Source organism: Cherax quadricarinatus, chromosome 68 (assembly GCF_038502225.1).
Source record: "Cherax quadricarinatus isolate ZL_2023a chromosome 68, ASM3850222v1, whole genome shotgun sequence".
Lineage (NCBI taxonomy): Eukaryota > Metazoa > Arthropoda > Malacostraca > Decapoda > Parastacidae > Cherax > Cherax quadricarinatus.
In genome coordinates, this window is record NC_091359.1 from 10,243,325 (window position 1) to 10,260,642 (window position 17,318).

A 17,318-nucleotide genomic window follows, 5' to 3' on the forward strand; every position below is an offset into this window, starting at 1 on the left:
TAAAATTATGATAAGTTACATGTTTCTACACAACATAACATATGCTGATAATGCTGCAAAACATTAACATTGAAGATTTGAAGGGAATTGGATGAGGCATTTACAAGTTATCATATGTAAAAAAATATCCAAATTTCTTCAATAAGAAGAAAATGGTAAATTAGAACATACAGGTCTCCCTCAACATTCACGTTTTCAACTTTCACGGGCTTCACACATTCGCGAATTCCCAACCGCCAAATTCCCAGCCACCAAATTCCCAGCCGACAAATCATATTTAAGTTTCCCGCCACCTGCGAGTCCCTACTACCCTCCCTCCAACCCCCGCAACTGGCAGCCAGCCCTCCCACCACTCAGTGTGGTGAGTGTTTTGTTTGTTCATTATTTGCTATTAAACTACAGTATAAATAATGTAAACCCATTCATGACTGCATATTGGAATGGCTATTCGGACAGGTATTAGACGGTGACATCATGTGTTTACTCTTGAACACTGCAAAGAATTAAACATTTCTGTTACAGCTAATAATAATAACAATAATAATAATAATAATAATAATAATAATAATAATAATAATAATAATAATAATAATAAATATGATATAATTGAAGAAGGAAATTGTACAAAAATACGAGGGAGTGGTTGACACATCATCAGTGTGACTTTGTTTATGCTGGAGTGAACATTAGTCTCCCTGCTCTTCCAAACATTTCACAATAATTCATTGTGTTTGGTGCTTGTAGATTGAGTGTGACTGGAGTGGTAGAGGCAGTGATTGAGGCAATGGTATTTAATAACATACATGTTAATAATAATACATGTTATTAATAATATGTACTATTATTATTTATAACATGTTATTAAATACATACATGTTAATAATAATACATGTTATTAATAACAACATGTACTATTATTATTTATAACATATATGTTATTAAATACCACTGCCTCAACCGCTGAATTATTGTGAAATGTTTGGAAGAGCAGGGAGACTAATGTTCACTCCAGCATAAACAAAGTCACACTGACGATGTGTCAACCACTCCCTCGTATTTTTGTACAATTTCCTTCTTCAATTATATCGTATTTATTATTATTATTATTATTACTATTGTTATTATTAGCAATAGCAGAAATGTTCGATTCTTTGCTGTGTTCAAGAGTAAACACATGATGTCACCGTCTAATACCTTTCCTAATAGCCATTCCAATATGCAGTCATGAATGGGTTTACATTATTTATTCTGTAGTTTAATAGCAAATAATGAACAAACAAAACACTTACCACACTGAGTGGTGGGAGGGCTGGCTGCCAGTTGTGGGGGTCGGAGGGAGGGTAGTAGGGACTCGCAGTGGTGGAGGCATTGGTGGAGTCTGTGGTATTTAATAACCTACATGTTATTAACATACATGTTATTAAATAACATACGTTATTAAAGCATAACATGTATATATTTAGTACAATTTACGACGTTTTCATGTATTTTATGATTATTCATGGTTCAACAAGTTAAGGAAGCAGTATTGTAATATATTTCCCTACAATATATTGGGGCACCAAACATTCACAGTTTTTCAACATTCGCGAGGCTCTTGATCCCCTAACCCTCGCGAATGTTGAGGGAGACCTGTACATAATCCAAGGCTACTTCAAACATTTTGAAGAGACCAAAGAGACCAACATCCTAAAATACACAAGTACATTAACCCTTTCAGGGTCCAGAGGCCAAATTTCAAAGTGCACACCAGGGTCCAAGAATTTAAAAAAAAAAAATCTGTTATTTTTTCTTATGAAGTGGTAGAGAATCTTTTTATGAAGGTAATACAACAAAAAGTACGAAATTTTATGGAAAATTGACGAAATTATGCTCTCACAAATTTTGATGTGTCAGCGATATTTATGTATTGGCGATTTTGCCGACATTGACTCCCATTTTAGGCCAATTACATTATTCCAGTCGACCAAATTCTTAGCTATTTCACTAGTATTACTTCTATTCTATCGATTGAGCACAAGAAATCGCCAAGCCAACTGTTTCAACTACAAAATAAAGTGATCGGAAATTAGTAATTCGGCCAATTTAACACAAAGTTCAAAATATTCCAATTTCAAAATAGGGTCCAGAATAAACAATGTAGGTATTCCTGGCACTAAATTAACATTTCCTCTGTTCATCTGTTATGTTTTGAGGCTTTACAAATGAATTCTATTTTGATTTTTTATTCACATAATGAATTTTTATTCAAACCAAAAAATAGAACATTTCCTGTTATGCAATATTGTAATAATTGTATAAATATCATCACCACATTTGTGAATGTATATTAGACCCACCAGCTGGCGTGTATTAGATGTGTGAGGTCGTTTGTTTACTCTTGAACATCGGCAAAAATTTAACATTTCCTCTAATTTGAGCTCAGTTTCAAGCCATTTCCAGTGCTAAAACCAATCAAAATCATCTCTATTTCTGTAATATGTCTTCCACTCTATCAAATGAGACCAAGAAATTACAAATACATCTATAAAAGACACGAAAAAACACTGCAAAATCGCCATTTTAATTGAAAATCACGGTCTCAGTTTTTTCTCTCATTATACACTGTGTGCTGCAGGATTTGTTTTATGTGGTGCACACATACCACATAGATGTAGTATTCTCTCATATCTAGGCCCTAATGTACCACTCACAGCTTATCAGAGTGAGCTGAGCTCATGGCGTAGATCTACGATTTGGACCCTGAACGTAAAGCCGTAGATCTACGGCACGGACCCTGAAAGGGTTAAGAAAGAAGCCACTCAGAAATTGTGTTATCAAGTAATCAGCATGGGAAGGTTGAAGCTAATCAGATAAAACACTCAGAAATTATCTCATGAAAAGCAGTATTTAAATTTTCCAATTCTGTCCAAAAAAAGCAAACTGGGATCAATACAGGCCAAAATGAATCTAAATTTTTCTCTAAGTAAGACTGACTAGCTTTTAAGAAAGTATGAAAGTGAATGACAACTTTATTTTAATCAAATTTGCCAGTGGCAAAGTTTGAAGCCAATCAGAGAAAGCATTTTCAGTAACTGATCTGATTCCCATGAATCCAAGTTTTATAAAAAATTCAATAAAATTTCAAATTTACATTTACATGGGCTAAATTTATTGTATTCTTACAGAATGCAAAACCAATAATATTTGAAACCAATCAGAAAAAAATATTCTTTAGTTATTGAATAAAAACGCATACCTCCTATTTAAAAAATAAAATTTGCAAATTGCAACTTATGCCACCCAATACGATCATGAGTTTTATGTTCCGGAAACTATATCAGTGGTGAAAATTTTAAGCTCATCAGATGAAACATTCTCCAGTTATGACATGGACTACAATTCCAGTTTGTTTTACTATTTTACTACATCAAAAAATCTGCCTGCATGCAAGCAAAATTTAATGATTACTATCCTGGCCCTAAGATGCATCAGTCATTAAATATTGAAGATATTCAGGTGTAAACTGAAATTTATATAACGTAATTTAATGGGAATAGCAATGTCACTACTGTGGAACCTCAAATTTCGAACTTAACGCTTATCGAACTCTTCGAAAATAGAACCCTTTTTTCGAACCAACTTTGTCCCTATTATCGAACTCATCCCTATTTTCAGTCCGCTCTGTCCGCATCCCCACACAGACACTGTGAGCCAGTCTGGTTTTGTTGATGCTTGAGTGAACACTAACTTGAGCTCTCATTCAAACATTTTACAATTATTTCATTGTGTTTAGTACCTGCGAGACTGTGAAATAAGCTACAATGGGCCCAAAGAAACTTGCCAGTGGTACCCCTGTGGTAAAGAAAGTGAGAAACACCATAGATGTGAAGAAGGAAATAATACAGAAGTGGAATGATGTCCAAATGTTTGTGGAGAAGTACCACCCTGAGCAAGCTGAAACAAGCCATCTTTGCAACAAGTTCAGTGACAGAACCATATCCCATTTTAGGGAAATCTTAAAGAGTTGCCAGAAACAGAGGACTGTGGACAGTTATTTTGTGAGACAGGGGTCCAGTGACTCTCAAGCTGGTCCTAGTGGCATTAAAAGACAGAGAAGGGGAGTAACCCCAGAGAGGGCTTTGATACCTAAAGTCCTTATGGAGGGGGAATCCCCTTCCAAACACTAGCTCCAACTCCCTCTCTTCTCCTCCCTATCTTCCAGATGCCATCACCAATCTTCAATAAAGGTAAGTAAAATGTTATTTTATATGTTTATTTAAATTTATTAATACATAATTGAACACTATATTTGTTGTGTGTATGTAAAACTATAATTAATCTCTATAAAATGTATTTTTTTGTGAATATTTTTGGGTTTCTGGAACGGATTAATTGTATTTCCATTATTTCTTATGGGAAATATTGCTTCGCTTTTCAGACTTTTCGAATTTAGAACTAACTCCTGGAACGGATTAAGTTCGATATTTGAGGTTCCACTGTATTAGACACATAACATGGTCTAAGCTACACCTACTTATCTGTATTTAGCTCTCCACCATTATCAATTTACGAGACGCTTTTTTTGAATGTTTTATGTTATGCCATGGAGAGTTTTGAAAGTTATGGCAGCTATTCCACAATTCTGGGAGTGGGTTTAGCAATATTGGTCATAAGGTACGTGAACATGCCAAGAGTCTGGTCCTTATTACTGTACACAAGGCTTGATAATTTGAAGCCAATTGGATAAGGCATTCTAGAGTTATGAGCAAAATAAAATAAAAAAAAAAGTTGAAAAGAAAAACAAAATTCAGGAAACCTCTTAAAGGTCCTCCTTCAGGGATACCTAATTAATAATTCATTAAGTTTCACAATTATCTGAAACACTGGAATAAGGAGAAACAAGGAATTTAACATTTATGGTTGTAAAGATAATAAACATGAATATAATATTTATGTACTAAACCTATACAAGAAATACCTTTATTCTTTTTCTCCTTATGGGTACAATATAGGAATTAAACTAGTAAATATTTTGTATAAGTTATTTTGAAAACACTTAAAAAGATACTACTTGCCCGTTCATAAACATTTCCAGCAGCTATATTGATGTAATTGAAGAATATATTTTCACTAGAATACTCTTTCAGTGCTTCGATATTCTCTCCCCACAACTGGAAAATATCCTCTGCTGCTGCAGAAACCTGTGGTTCCAGGGCTGACACTCCATGCTCCACCTGAGGACAGGTGCTGAAGTCAACACACTGTCTCATTTATATGTACACTCTACTTGGGTATTGTACAAGTGAAAATTGATGGTGAATATTACAAACACATTTTGAACATTTTTTTTTTAATGACCCAGCCGTATCCCACTGAGACAGTGTGACTTAAAAAAAAAAACAACGTTTCTCTTTTTAAGTTTGGTAATATATACAGGAGACGGGTTTACAAGCCCCTTGCTCCCGGAAAGGGGCTTACGGAGGAAGAATTCTGTTCCAATTTTCCCATGGAGACATTTTGAACATTCTTTCTTTCTTCTTTCAACAAACCAGCCGTATCCCACCGAGGCAGGGTGGCCCAAAAAGAAAAACAAAAGTTTCTCTTTTTTAAATTTAATAATTTATACAGGAGAAGGAGTTACTAGCCCCTTGCTCCTGGCATTTTAGTCGCCTCTTACAACACGCATGGCTTACGGAGGAAGAATTCTGTTCCACTTCCCCATGGAGGTAAGAGGAAATAAACAAGAACAAGAACTAGAAAGAAAAGAGCAGAAAACCCAGAGGGGTGTGTGTATATATATGCTTGTACATGTATGTGTAGTGTGACCTAAGTGTAAGTAGAAGTAGCAAGACGTACCTGAAATCTTGCATGTTTATGAGACAGAAAAAAGGACACCAGCAATCCTACCATCATGTAAAACAATTACAGGCTTTCGTTTTACACTCACTTGGCAGGACGGTAGTACCTCCCTGGGCGGTTGCTGTCTACCAACCTACTACCTAGAACATTTTGAACATATCTTAAGAAATCAGAATAAATTCTAATACTTGAACTTGAATACCCTATACTGACTTCCCAGAAAATTGGTAACTACATAGGGCTTTTGTGTTTCAAGTGCTCAACTGAGGCTGCAGAAACACTGCTCTGTTCTTTTAACTACAAATACTACTACTTCTACTACTACTACTAATAATAAAAATATTTTACTTCAGCATGATACTATGTTTGTACACAGATGGGTGACATTTAGCTGTGCATGCAGAAAGCCCATGATAATGCAGAGCATTCTGGGCAAGCTTAAGCCTCATTTAAGACTACAATGGCAATAACTAATTAACTACTTGTATGTAAGGACAAACTGTCGTATCTGAGTGCCTCCACAAAGACAGTGTTTATGTGTGAATGATGGTGTAAGTGTTGAATGCTGGTGAAAGTGTTTCTTTTCTGGGTCACCCTGCCTCAGTGGAAAACGGCTGGCGTGTTAAAAAAATATAAGGACAATAAATTTAGGATAATTTTGCATCAATACTTACATAATAATAGACTTCAGCAGCAGATATCTCACTGAAGAAATTATAAATCTGTTCCTGTGTTTGCTGGAGGGCTTGCATGAAGGAAGAATCCAACAAAACATCTTTAAAATTGTTCACACCGCCTGTTAAAAAAAAGAAATGACTTTTGCACCTTCTTCTTCTTTCAACAAACTGGCCATATCCCACCAAAGCAGGGTGGCCCAAAAAGAAAAACAAAAGACTTTTGCACCTGTCATACTTAAATAGCATTTACAATGTTTCAATAGACAAATCATAAAATGAATAATTAAATACATTTTAAAAGTTAAGCAAGAACCTGGCTTCAATGCTTTCATTTTTATCTATCCATGTTGCAGAGGCAGTTGTGATAATATTCCTCAGGAGACAGAACAAGTGTTTCCTGACACAGGTCTTAAATATACAGATGACGCGTGTATAGATATAACAGAGGCAGCATGCATGCCATCATATGTTTAAGAGGTATGAATTCAAGCCCATAATATTCTTGGATTTTTATGTGCACACTCAGAACAAATTTCACTTGTGTGTGAATCCCTATACTTGTACTTACAGCAGAAGACTACATATTACTATTACTATACTGTATGTACATATTATATTCAGAGAAAACACTAAACTGTGAGGGGTTACTTTGTGCTACATTACATGAGCGAAGGAGATGTAAGTGGAAAAAGAGGTGGCACTTAGAGGTGGGCAATTGCAAAAGGGAGGAGGTACATATTAGTGTTTAATAAAAATTGTATAACTGTGTTTCTAATTGATTTCCACTCATTGCTGTCAGAAGTTGGTGAACTCTTCTTGCATGCTTGCGTATCAGCTACAGGCATTTAACATTGAGTGTGGTTGAAAAGTGGAATGGGTTACAAGAGTATGTAATGAATGTTACAACCACCTACAATTTTAATAAGTTAAGTGACAGATTAAATATCAAAGAGTTTTGTTTATCACTACAGCGTCCTGACACGGGTCTTAGTTCCGTCAAGATCCTTTTAGCAGTGAAGCATCTGCTGACCTACTTGAGCTAGGTTAATACATAATTAAAAACAAGAGAGATCACTATGGTAATGTTATACGATGATACCCACCACAAGCTCACCTCTGCTCCTGTAACTACATAATAGGTAATTACTATGATTACAGATATACAGTAGGGCCCCACTTATATGGCAGGTTAGGCTCCAGGCTACTGCTGGAAAGCAGAACTCCATTTTTTCCATTTATAAATGCACATATATGCCAGATAAGAAGTTTACATTAACTTATATTAAGTTAGCAATAGACTAGGCATTAAAAACAATAAAATGTAAAATGCACACACAGTACACTCATTATTTACCTCAAAATATTTGTAGTCTTAATGTAGGGCAAAAGTTAAGTAGTATTTACTGTAAGAAGTCAGGTGTGGTTGCCCTCCTGGCCACCCCACCCACACATAATATACTACAATGCTTAAAGTGCCCTAGAGTGATAAAATGCATATACAGTACAATCATTACTTACCTTAAAATATTTGTAGTCTTAATGGTCTTAATGTAGGGTGAGAGGTGAAAAGTATTTATTTGTAGAAAGTCGTGTGGGAGGTATGGCATCCCGCCTGGCCACCCCACCCACTACGACATTTAAAGCTCCCTAGAGCGATAAAATGCATATACAGTGGTCCCTCAATAATCGTCCGGCCTGAAAGTCGTCCATTTTGGAAATAGTCCCGTTATTTCGTCTAAACATTGGCTCGCAAATGGTCTGTTAACTCGCTAATCGTCTTTCGTCCTGGATGCATACTCACCTTAACTACTGGGAACGCTTGGAAGCACTTGACTTGTACTCGTTGGAACGCAGGAGGGAGAGATATATCATAATCTACACTTGGAAAATCTTGGAAGGAATGGTCCCAAATCTGCACACAGAAATCACTCCCTACGAAAGTAAAAGACTGGGCAGGCGATGCAAAATGCCGCCAATAAAAAGTAGGGGCGCCATTGGTACACTAAGAGAAAACACCATAAGTGTCTGGGGCCCAAAACTGTTCAACAGCCTCCCACCAAGCATTAGGGGAATTGCCAATAAACCCCTGGCTGCCTTCAAGAGAGAGCTGGACAGATACCTAAAGTCAGTGCCGGATCAGCCGGGCTGTGGCTCGTACGTCAGACTGCGTGCGGCCAGCAGTAACAGCCTAGTTGATCAGGCCCTGATCCATCGGGAGGCCTGGTCATGGACCGGGCCGCGGGGGCGTTGATCCCCGGAATAACCTCCAGGTAACCACAGCTCTGAGCCGTTCCCAGCCAGTGTGCCTGCCATTGTTTACCAGTGAGCGACGGTCCCCTCACGTGTTCATATGAAATATTTCATAATATTCCATTCATTTTAGTGATTGCAAGTGCTAAATGATGATGAAAGTATTTTCTTTTTGGGGATTTTTTTTTCTTTTTTTGGGTCACCCTGCCTCGGTGGGAGACGGCCGACTTGTTGAAAAAAAAAAAAAAGTGCTAAATAAGCTACCATGGCTCCAAGGAAAGCTCCTAGTGCCAAACCTTTGGTAAAGAAGGTGAGAAATACGAATGAATTTAAGAAAAACATCATTGAACAATATGAAAGGAGCAAGAGTTTCAGCAGGAAGAACAACAGATCGCAGCTCAGAATCTTGCTGCAGAGGAGGAGGAAGAGATGGAAGAAGGTGCCTTCTTCAGAAATTAAGGAGATTTTTGCAATGTGGGGTAGGATGGAAAGATTTATGGATAAATATCACCCTGAGAAGGATGTTGCAAGCCATATCGGCAACTTGTACAGTGACAGAGTCTTGGCCCATTTTAGGGAAGTTTTAAAGAGACCCCAAAAACAGAGCTCTCTGGATAGTTTTTTTGTGAGACAGGACTCCAGTGACTCTCAAGCTGGTCCTAGTGGCATTAAGAAACAGAGAAGAGAAGTAACCCCAGAAAAGCACTTTGTATCTGAGGTGGAAACATAAACACAAATGCAGTTTAATGTGATCCTTTATTGACAACGTTTTGCCCACACAGTGGGCTTTTTCAAGTCATAAACAGATCTACCTGGGGTGGAAGGTACATGAGTATTTATAGTCAGGTTCAGAATGTTGAGGTCAGGTGGAGAATGCTGCATCAGATGCAGCATTCTCCACCTGAACTCAACATTCTGAACCTGACTATAAATACTCATGTACCTTCCACCCCAGGTAGATCTGTTTGTGACTTGAAAAAGCCCACTGTGTGGGCAAAACGTTGTCAATAAAGGATCACATTAAACTGCATATGTGTTTATGTTTCCATTGTGTCGGTATTTTATACCATTTATTTTCATTGTACCTGAGGTGTTGATGGAAGGGGATTCCCTTTCCAAACAGTAATTCAATGTCTCTCCTCCTCCAGTCTTCCATACACTAAGAAGAATCGCCAATAAAGGTAAGTGTTATGCTGTTAATGTTTCATTCATCATGTGCCATTGTATTGTTTATGTACTACATCTATATTTCATGTAAAAAATTTTTTTGTTTTAATACTTCTGGGTGTCAGGAACGGAGTAATTGTATTTACATTATTTCTTATGGGGAAAATTGATTCGAAAATAGTCTATTTCGATAATAGTCCCACTTCCAGGAACGGATTATGGATGATAATTGAGGAACCACTGTACAGTACACTCATTACTTATCTTAAAAATATTTGTATTCTTAATGTAGGGTGAGAGGTGAGTAAATGGCAAAAAAAAATGAATAAATGAGAGAGAGAGAATGAGTAAATGAGAGGATGGAGCCACAGAGTACATAAACAGACAAACACAGCTGGTAGGTTGATACACATCCATTTCCATATTCGTAAAGCTTATATCATAATACAAACACCTTACATGTGTACTAATTGTCTCCACAGTGGTACAGTAGAATAAATTAAGACCAACACTTCCATTCTCCTGTAATTTGTAGAAGGAATGATGCTTTGACAGATAATTATTATTATTTTTTACAAATTATTATTATTACAAGTTATTATTATAATCATAATAAAAAAGAAGCGTTAAACCCACAAGGGTCATGAATAGCTATAGAAAGAGTGAAGGCATATGAAAGGAATAAATTTTTAGTTAAGTTACTGGTGTTTGACTAGAGAAAACGTAATTCTTCCGACAATGCAACCAACCGTTTCGTAAACAAATCTCATATTTATGTCAATTTTTATACTGCTGGTGTATGTATTATGTATATTATGCAATTTTGGAAAAAATATCATAGATGGATTAATAGAAATGTCTATACAGTGGAAAATCGAACGTATCACATATCGAACGTTTCGAAAATAGGACCATTTTTTCGGACAAACTGTGTCCCTATTATCGAACGCGCCCCTATTTTCGGACCGCCGGGTACAGGACCTGTCTGCCGCCCGCTCTGTCCGCATCCCCGCGCAGGCGCCGTGAGCAGTCTAGCTTTGTTTATGCTTGAGTGAACACTAACCTGCGCTCTCATTCACGCATTTTACGATTATTTCGTTGTGTTTAGTGCTTGTGGGACTGTGAAATAAGCTGCTTTGGGCCCAAAGAAACTTGCTAGTGGTACCCCTGTGGTAAAGAAAGCGAGAAACACCATAGATGTGAAGAAGGAAATAATACAGAAGTATGAGAGTGGTGTGAGACTTGTTGCTTGCCAGGATGTATGGGAAAAACAAGTCGACCATCGGTTCTATCCTGTCAAAGAAAGAACAAATCAAGGAAGCTGATGTTGCAAAAGGTGTTTATATAGGAAGTGGATGAGGTGCCTTCTTCAAAGATTAAGGAGATTTGTGCCAAGTGGAATGATGTCCAAATGTTTGTGCAGAAGTACCACTCTGAGCAAGCTGAAACAAGCCATCTTTGCAACAAGTTCAGTGACAGAAACATGTCCCATTCTAGGGAAATGTTAAAGAGGTGCCAGAAACAGAGGACTGTGGACAGTTATTTTGTGAGACAGGGGTCCAGTGACTCTCAAGCTGGTCCTAGTGGCATTAAAAGACAGAGAAGGGAAGTAACCCCAGAGAGGGCTTTACCTGAAGTCCTCATGGAGGGGGATTCTCCTTCCAAACACTAACCCCAACTCCCTCTCTCCTCCTCCCTATCTTCCAGATGCCATCACCAATCTTCAATAAAGGTAAGTAAAAATGTTATTTTATATGTACAGTGGACCCCCGGTATTCGATGGCATTGGTATTCGATGTATTATATCGCAAAAATTTTGCCTCGGTATCCGATCGAAAACCTGGTATTCGATACGATTCGTACGAGACGTGTCCATATGTGGCCTGAACTGCCCCGTGTGTGCCAGTGTTTACAAGCCAGCCAGTGTGCGCGCATCTAAGGATACATTCGATACATTCCACATTATCACTGTTTTTAGTGCTTGTTTCTGCAAAATAAGTCACCATGGGCCCCAAGAAAGCTTCTAGTGCCAACCCTTCGAGAAAAAAAGTGCTAATGACTATTGAAATGAAGAAAGAGATAATTGCAAAGTACGAAAGTGGAGTGCGTGTGTCGGAGCTGGGCAGGTTGCATAGTAAACCCCAATCAACCATCTCTACTATAGTGACAAGGAAAACGGCAATCAAGGAAGCTGTTCTTGCAAAAGGTGCAACTGTGATTACATAATGGCGACTGCAAGTGTTAGAAAATGTTGAGAGACTGTTATTGGTGTGGATAAATGAAAAACAGATAGCAGGAGATAGCATCTCTCAAGCGATCATTTGTGAAAAGGCTAGGCAGTTGCATGACGATTTGGTAAAGAAATTGCCTGCAACTAGTGCTGATGTGAGTGAATTTAAGGCCAGCAAAGGTTGGTTTGAAAGATTTAAGAATTGTAGTGGCATACATAGTGTGATTAGGCATGGTGAGGCTGCCAGTTCGGACCAAAAAGCAGCTGAAAAAATTTTTATTTATTATTATCACACTGGCCGATTCCCACCAAGGCAGGGTGGCCCGAAAAAGAAAAACTTTCACCATCATTCACTCCATCACTGTCTTGCCAGAAGGGTGCTTTACACTACAGTTTTTAAACTGCAACATTAACACCCCTCCTTCAGAGTGCAGGCACTGTACTTCCCATCTCCAGGACTCAAGTCCGGCCTGCCGGTTTCCCTGAACCCCTTCATAAATGTTACTTTGCTCACACTCCAACAGCACGTCAAGTATTAAAAACCATTTGTCTCCATTCACTCCTATCAAACACGCTCACGCATGCCTGCTGGAAGTCCAAGCCCCTCGCAAACAAAACCTCCTTTACCCCCTCCCTCCAACCTTTCCTAGGCCGACCCCTACCCCGCCTTCCTTCCACTACAGACTGATATACTCTTGAAGTCATTCTGTTTCGCTCCATTCTCTCTACATGTCCGAACCACCTCAACAACCCTTCCTCAGCCCTCTGGACAACAGTTTTGGTAATCCTGCACCTCCTCCTAACTTCCAAACTATGAATTCTCTGCATTATATTCACACCACACATTGCCCTCAGACATGACATCTCCACTGCCTCCAGCCTTCTCCTCGCTGCAACATTCATCACCCATGCTTCACACCCATATAAGAGCGTTGGTAAAACTATACTCTCATACATTCCCCTCTTTGCCTCCAAGGACAAAGTTCTTTGTCTCCACAGACTCCTAAGTGCACCACTCACCCTTTTCCCCTCATCAATTCTATGATTCACCTCATCTTTCATAGACCCATCCGCTGACACGTCCACTCCCAAATATCTGAATACATTCACCTCTTCCATACTCTCTCCCTCCAATCTGATATCCAATCTTTCATCACCTAATCTTTTTGTCATCCTCATAACCTTACTCTTTCCTGTATTCACTTTTAATTTTCTTCTTTTGCATACCCTACCAAATTTATCCACCAATCTCTGCAACTTCTCTTCAGAATCTCCCAAAAGCACAGTGTCATCAGCAAAGAGCAACTGTGAGAACTCCCACTTTATGTGTGATTCTTTATCTTTTAACTCCACGCCTCTTGCCAAGACCCTCGCATTTACTTCTCTTACAACCCCATCTATAAATATATTAAACAACCACGGTGACATCACAAATCCTTGTCTAAGGCCTACTTTTACTGGGAAATAATTTCCCTCTTTCCTACATACTCTAACTTGAGCCTCACTATCCTCGTAAAAACTCTTCACTGCTTTCAGTAACCTACCTCCTATACCATACACCTGCAACATCTGCCACATTGCCCCCCTATCCACCCTGTCATACGCCTTTTCCAAATCCATAAATGCCACAAAGACCTCTTTAGCTTTATCTAAATACTGTTCATTTATATGTTTCACTGTAAACACCTGGTCCACACACCCCCTACCTTTCCTAAAGCCTCCTTGTTCATCTGCTATCCTATTCTCTGTCTTACTCTTAATTCTTTCAATAATAACTCTACCATACACTTTACCAGGTATACTCAACAGACTTCTCCCCCTATAATTTTTGCACATAGACAGTGAAGACTTGAAACCTGAACAAGTGTTTAATTGCGACGAAACAGGCCTGTTTTGGAAGAAAATGCCAAGCAGGACCTACATTACTCAGGAGGAAGAGGCACTCCCAGGACATAAGCCTATGAAAGACAGGCTTACTCTGTTGATGTGTGCCAATGCTAGTGGTGATTGCAAAGTGAAGCCTTTATTGGTGTATCACTCTGAAACTCCCAGAGTGTTCAGGAAAAACAATGTCCTCAAGGCTAATTTGTGTGTGCTGTGGAGGGCAAACAGTAAGGCATGGGTCACTAGGGACTTTTTCTATGACTGGTTACACCATGCATTTGCCCCCACTGTGAAAAATTACCTAATTGAAAAGAAATTAGACCTTAAGTGCCTCCTGGTATTAGACAAAGTCCCTGGTCATCCTACAGACTTGGCAGAGCGACTTTCTGGGGACATGAGCTTCATTAAGGTCAAGTTTTTGCCTCCTAATACCACTCCTCTCCTGCAGCCCATGGACCAGCAGGTCATTTCCAACTTCAAGAAACTGTACACAAAAGCTATGTTTCAAAAGTGCTTTGTAGTGACCACAGAAACTCAACTGACTCTAAAAGAGTTTTGGAAGGATCACTTTAATATCCTCAATTGTATAAACCTTATAGGTATGGCTTGGGAGGGAGTGACTAAGAGAACCTTGAACTCTGCTTGGAAAAAACTGTGGCCAGAATGAGTAGACAAAAGGGATTTTGAAGGATTTGAGGCTAACCCTGAGAAGCCTATGCCAGTTGAGGAATCCATTGTGGCATTGGGGAAGTCCTTGGGGTTGGAGGTTAGTGGGGTGGATGTGGAAGAGTTGGTGGAGGAGGACAATGAAGAACTAACCACTGATGAGCTGCTAGATCATCTTCAACAACAAGAGGCCACACCTGAGGAAACTGCTTCAGAGGAGGGGATAGAGAAATTGAAGAAGTTGCCTACTTCAAAAATTAAGGAAATGTGTGCAATGTGGCTTAAAGTGCAAACCTTTTTTGATGACAATCACCCTAACACAGCTATTGTAAGCCGTTCTGGTGACTATTACACTGACAATGTTGTGAAACACTTTAGGAATGTCATAAATGAACGGGAGGTACAGGCCACTATGGACAGATATGTTGTGCGACAGAAGTCTAGTGACTCTCAAGCTGGTCCTAGTGGCATTAAAAGAAGAAAGGAAGTAACCCTGGAAAAGGACTTGCTACCTCAAGTCCTAATGGAAGGGGATTCCCCTTCTAAACACTAACACCTCTCCCCTCCTCCCATCCCATCAATCATCACCAGATCTTCATTAAAGGTAAGTGTCAATTATTCTATTGTTATTGTTGTTATTGTAATTATTCTATTGCATTAAACTTAATATTTCATGTGGTAAAAATTTTTTTTCATACTTTTGGGTGTCTTGTATGGATTACTTTGATTTCCATTATTTCTTATGAGGAAAATTGATTCGCTTTTCGATATTTTTGGTATTCGATGAGCTCTCAGGAATGGATTAATATCGAATACCGGGGGTCCACTGTATTACTATACATAATTAAAAACTATAGTATTTGTTGTATGTAAAACTGTAATTAATCTCTATAAAATGTATTTTTTGTGTGAATATTTTTGGGTTTCTGGAACGGATTAATTGTATTTCCATTATTTTTTATGGGAAATATTGCCTCGAATTTCAGACTTTTCGAATTTAGAACTACTGTAGCTCCTGGAACGGATTAAGTTCGATTTTTGAGGTTCCACTGTATTAGCATAATATACAACATTTAATGGGTGTCTTCAAGATTAGAGAGAGTCTTCATGAGTAGAGAGACTCTTAGTAATTTTAATGTGTACCTGCATGCCAGCACAGTTTGTAAGTATATTTAGGTACAAGTACACATAAGTATAATTATCAGAGTACATATAAAATATGCAATAACTTTAAAACACTTGAAATTTTGGAAAATTTCCAGACATAATAGAGATATGTGCTCATGAAGAATATAAACAAACCGGGTGGGGTTGCTGTATTTGAAAGACAGCTCGCCGTACAGCAAATTTTGGTCATAATTTTAAATCCCTGTATTACTGGAATGCCATAAAGCGGGGCCCTACTGTACACAGTACTGTAATGACAAATATTTTCTGATTGTTAATTACATGTATTTATTTTGAACTATTGTTTCTTATTAGTTATGTATGTTTCATCTCATTTTAACCCTTAGACTGTCCAAACGTAGATCTATGTTGACGTGCGTAGTGCTCTGACCTTTATTTTCTACATTTGAAAGCACATAAAATTATAAAATTGGACGTAGATCTACGTTCAGAGCATTACACACATCAACATAGATCTACGTTTGGACAGTCAAAGGGTTAATTAACAGAAAAATGTGATTTTTACAAAATATATTTTTCTATCTTAAACTAGAAAAAACCCAGCTGAATTCAAAATAGGAACCTTTTTTCTGACATGGTATTTGAACTAGCAAGTGAGTGATACTCAAAATTCCTTTTAAAAGGTTTAAGAAAAAATCACTATTATGTAATGGACATAGAGGCAATGCTCCCCCATTAACATCACTGCTGTATGACCTCAACAGGTTTAGCACCTCTACATGAATGCAAAAACTCACACATTATTTCAAAATGTAAGAATGACTTACCATGAACTACAGTATAAAAACTGTCTAGCAAAGCCACTGCATTATTTTTCGCTTGCAAAATTATCCTGTGATATTCCTCTAGCTGGAAAAATTCTTTAACGCTGTCTGCACTGCTGTTCACACTCTGAGGCCAGAGATGCACATGATGGAGTGAACCAATATATAAAATTAAAATACTGTATAAACATACATTCAACTAAGAGGATGATTATATGATTTGCAAATAATTGACTTATAATGCAAAGCAAATATTGAAAAATGAAACATATCAATTCAATATTTTTACTGTAGTACAGCAGTCATGTAAGTGACAAGATAACACACTAAATGTAATAAACAGGTATTTTGAGCATAAAATGTATTACTGTATAGTACTACAATAAAGAAAATTGATTTTACTATCAAAAGGAGCAGTCAAAATACATACTAAATCTAAAAAAAAAAAAAACGAAGAGAATACTTTACCACAAAAAGAGCACACCAATTTCTTCAAATTCATGTACTAAGTAGTTTTGTTGTGTGGGGCCACTTTCTTCACTAGTTAAGAACATAAGAATGAAGGAACACTGCAGCAAGTCTACTGGCCCATACTAGGCAGGTCCTTCTCAAAAACTGTTACACCAACCATTGCAGCTGAGATTAATGTGA

General features: G+C 37.9%; 1 protein-coding gene across 2 annotated transcripts in view; it reads right to left on the reverse strand.

The window, feature by feature from the left end:
- The window catches only part of LOC128697761 (uncharacterized), a 201,383-nt gene that overhangs the window by 50,959 nt on the left and 133,106 nt on the right, over positions 1-17,318 (reverse strand). For both annotated transcript variants that reach the window (XM_070099669.1, XM_070099668.1), the window contains exons 33-35: positions 16,671-16,794; positions 6,516-6,637; positions 5,058-5,216 (exon numbers count right to left, since the gene is read on the reverse strand). In XM_070099669.1, the coding sequence (XP_069955770.1) occupies positions 5,058-5,216; positions 6,516-6,637; positions 16,671-16,794 (405 nt within the window). The remainder of the gene's footprint in view (positions 1-5,057; positions 5,217-6,515; positions 6,638-16,670; positions 16,795-17,318) is intronic.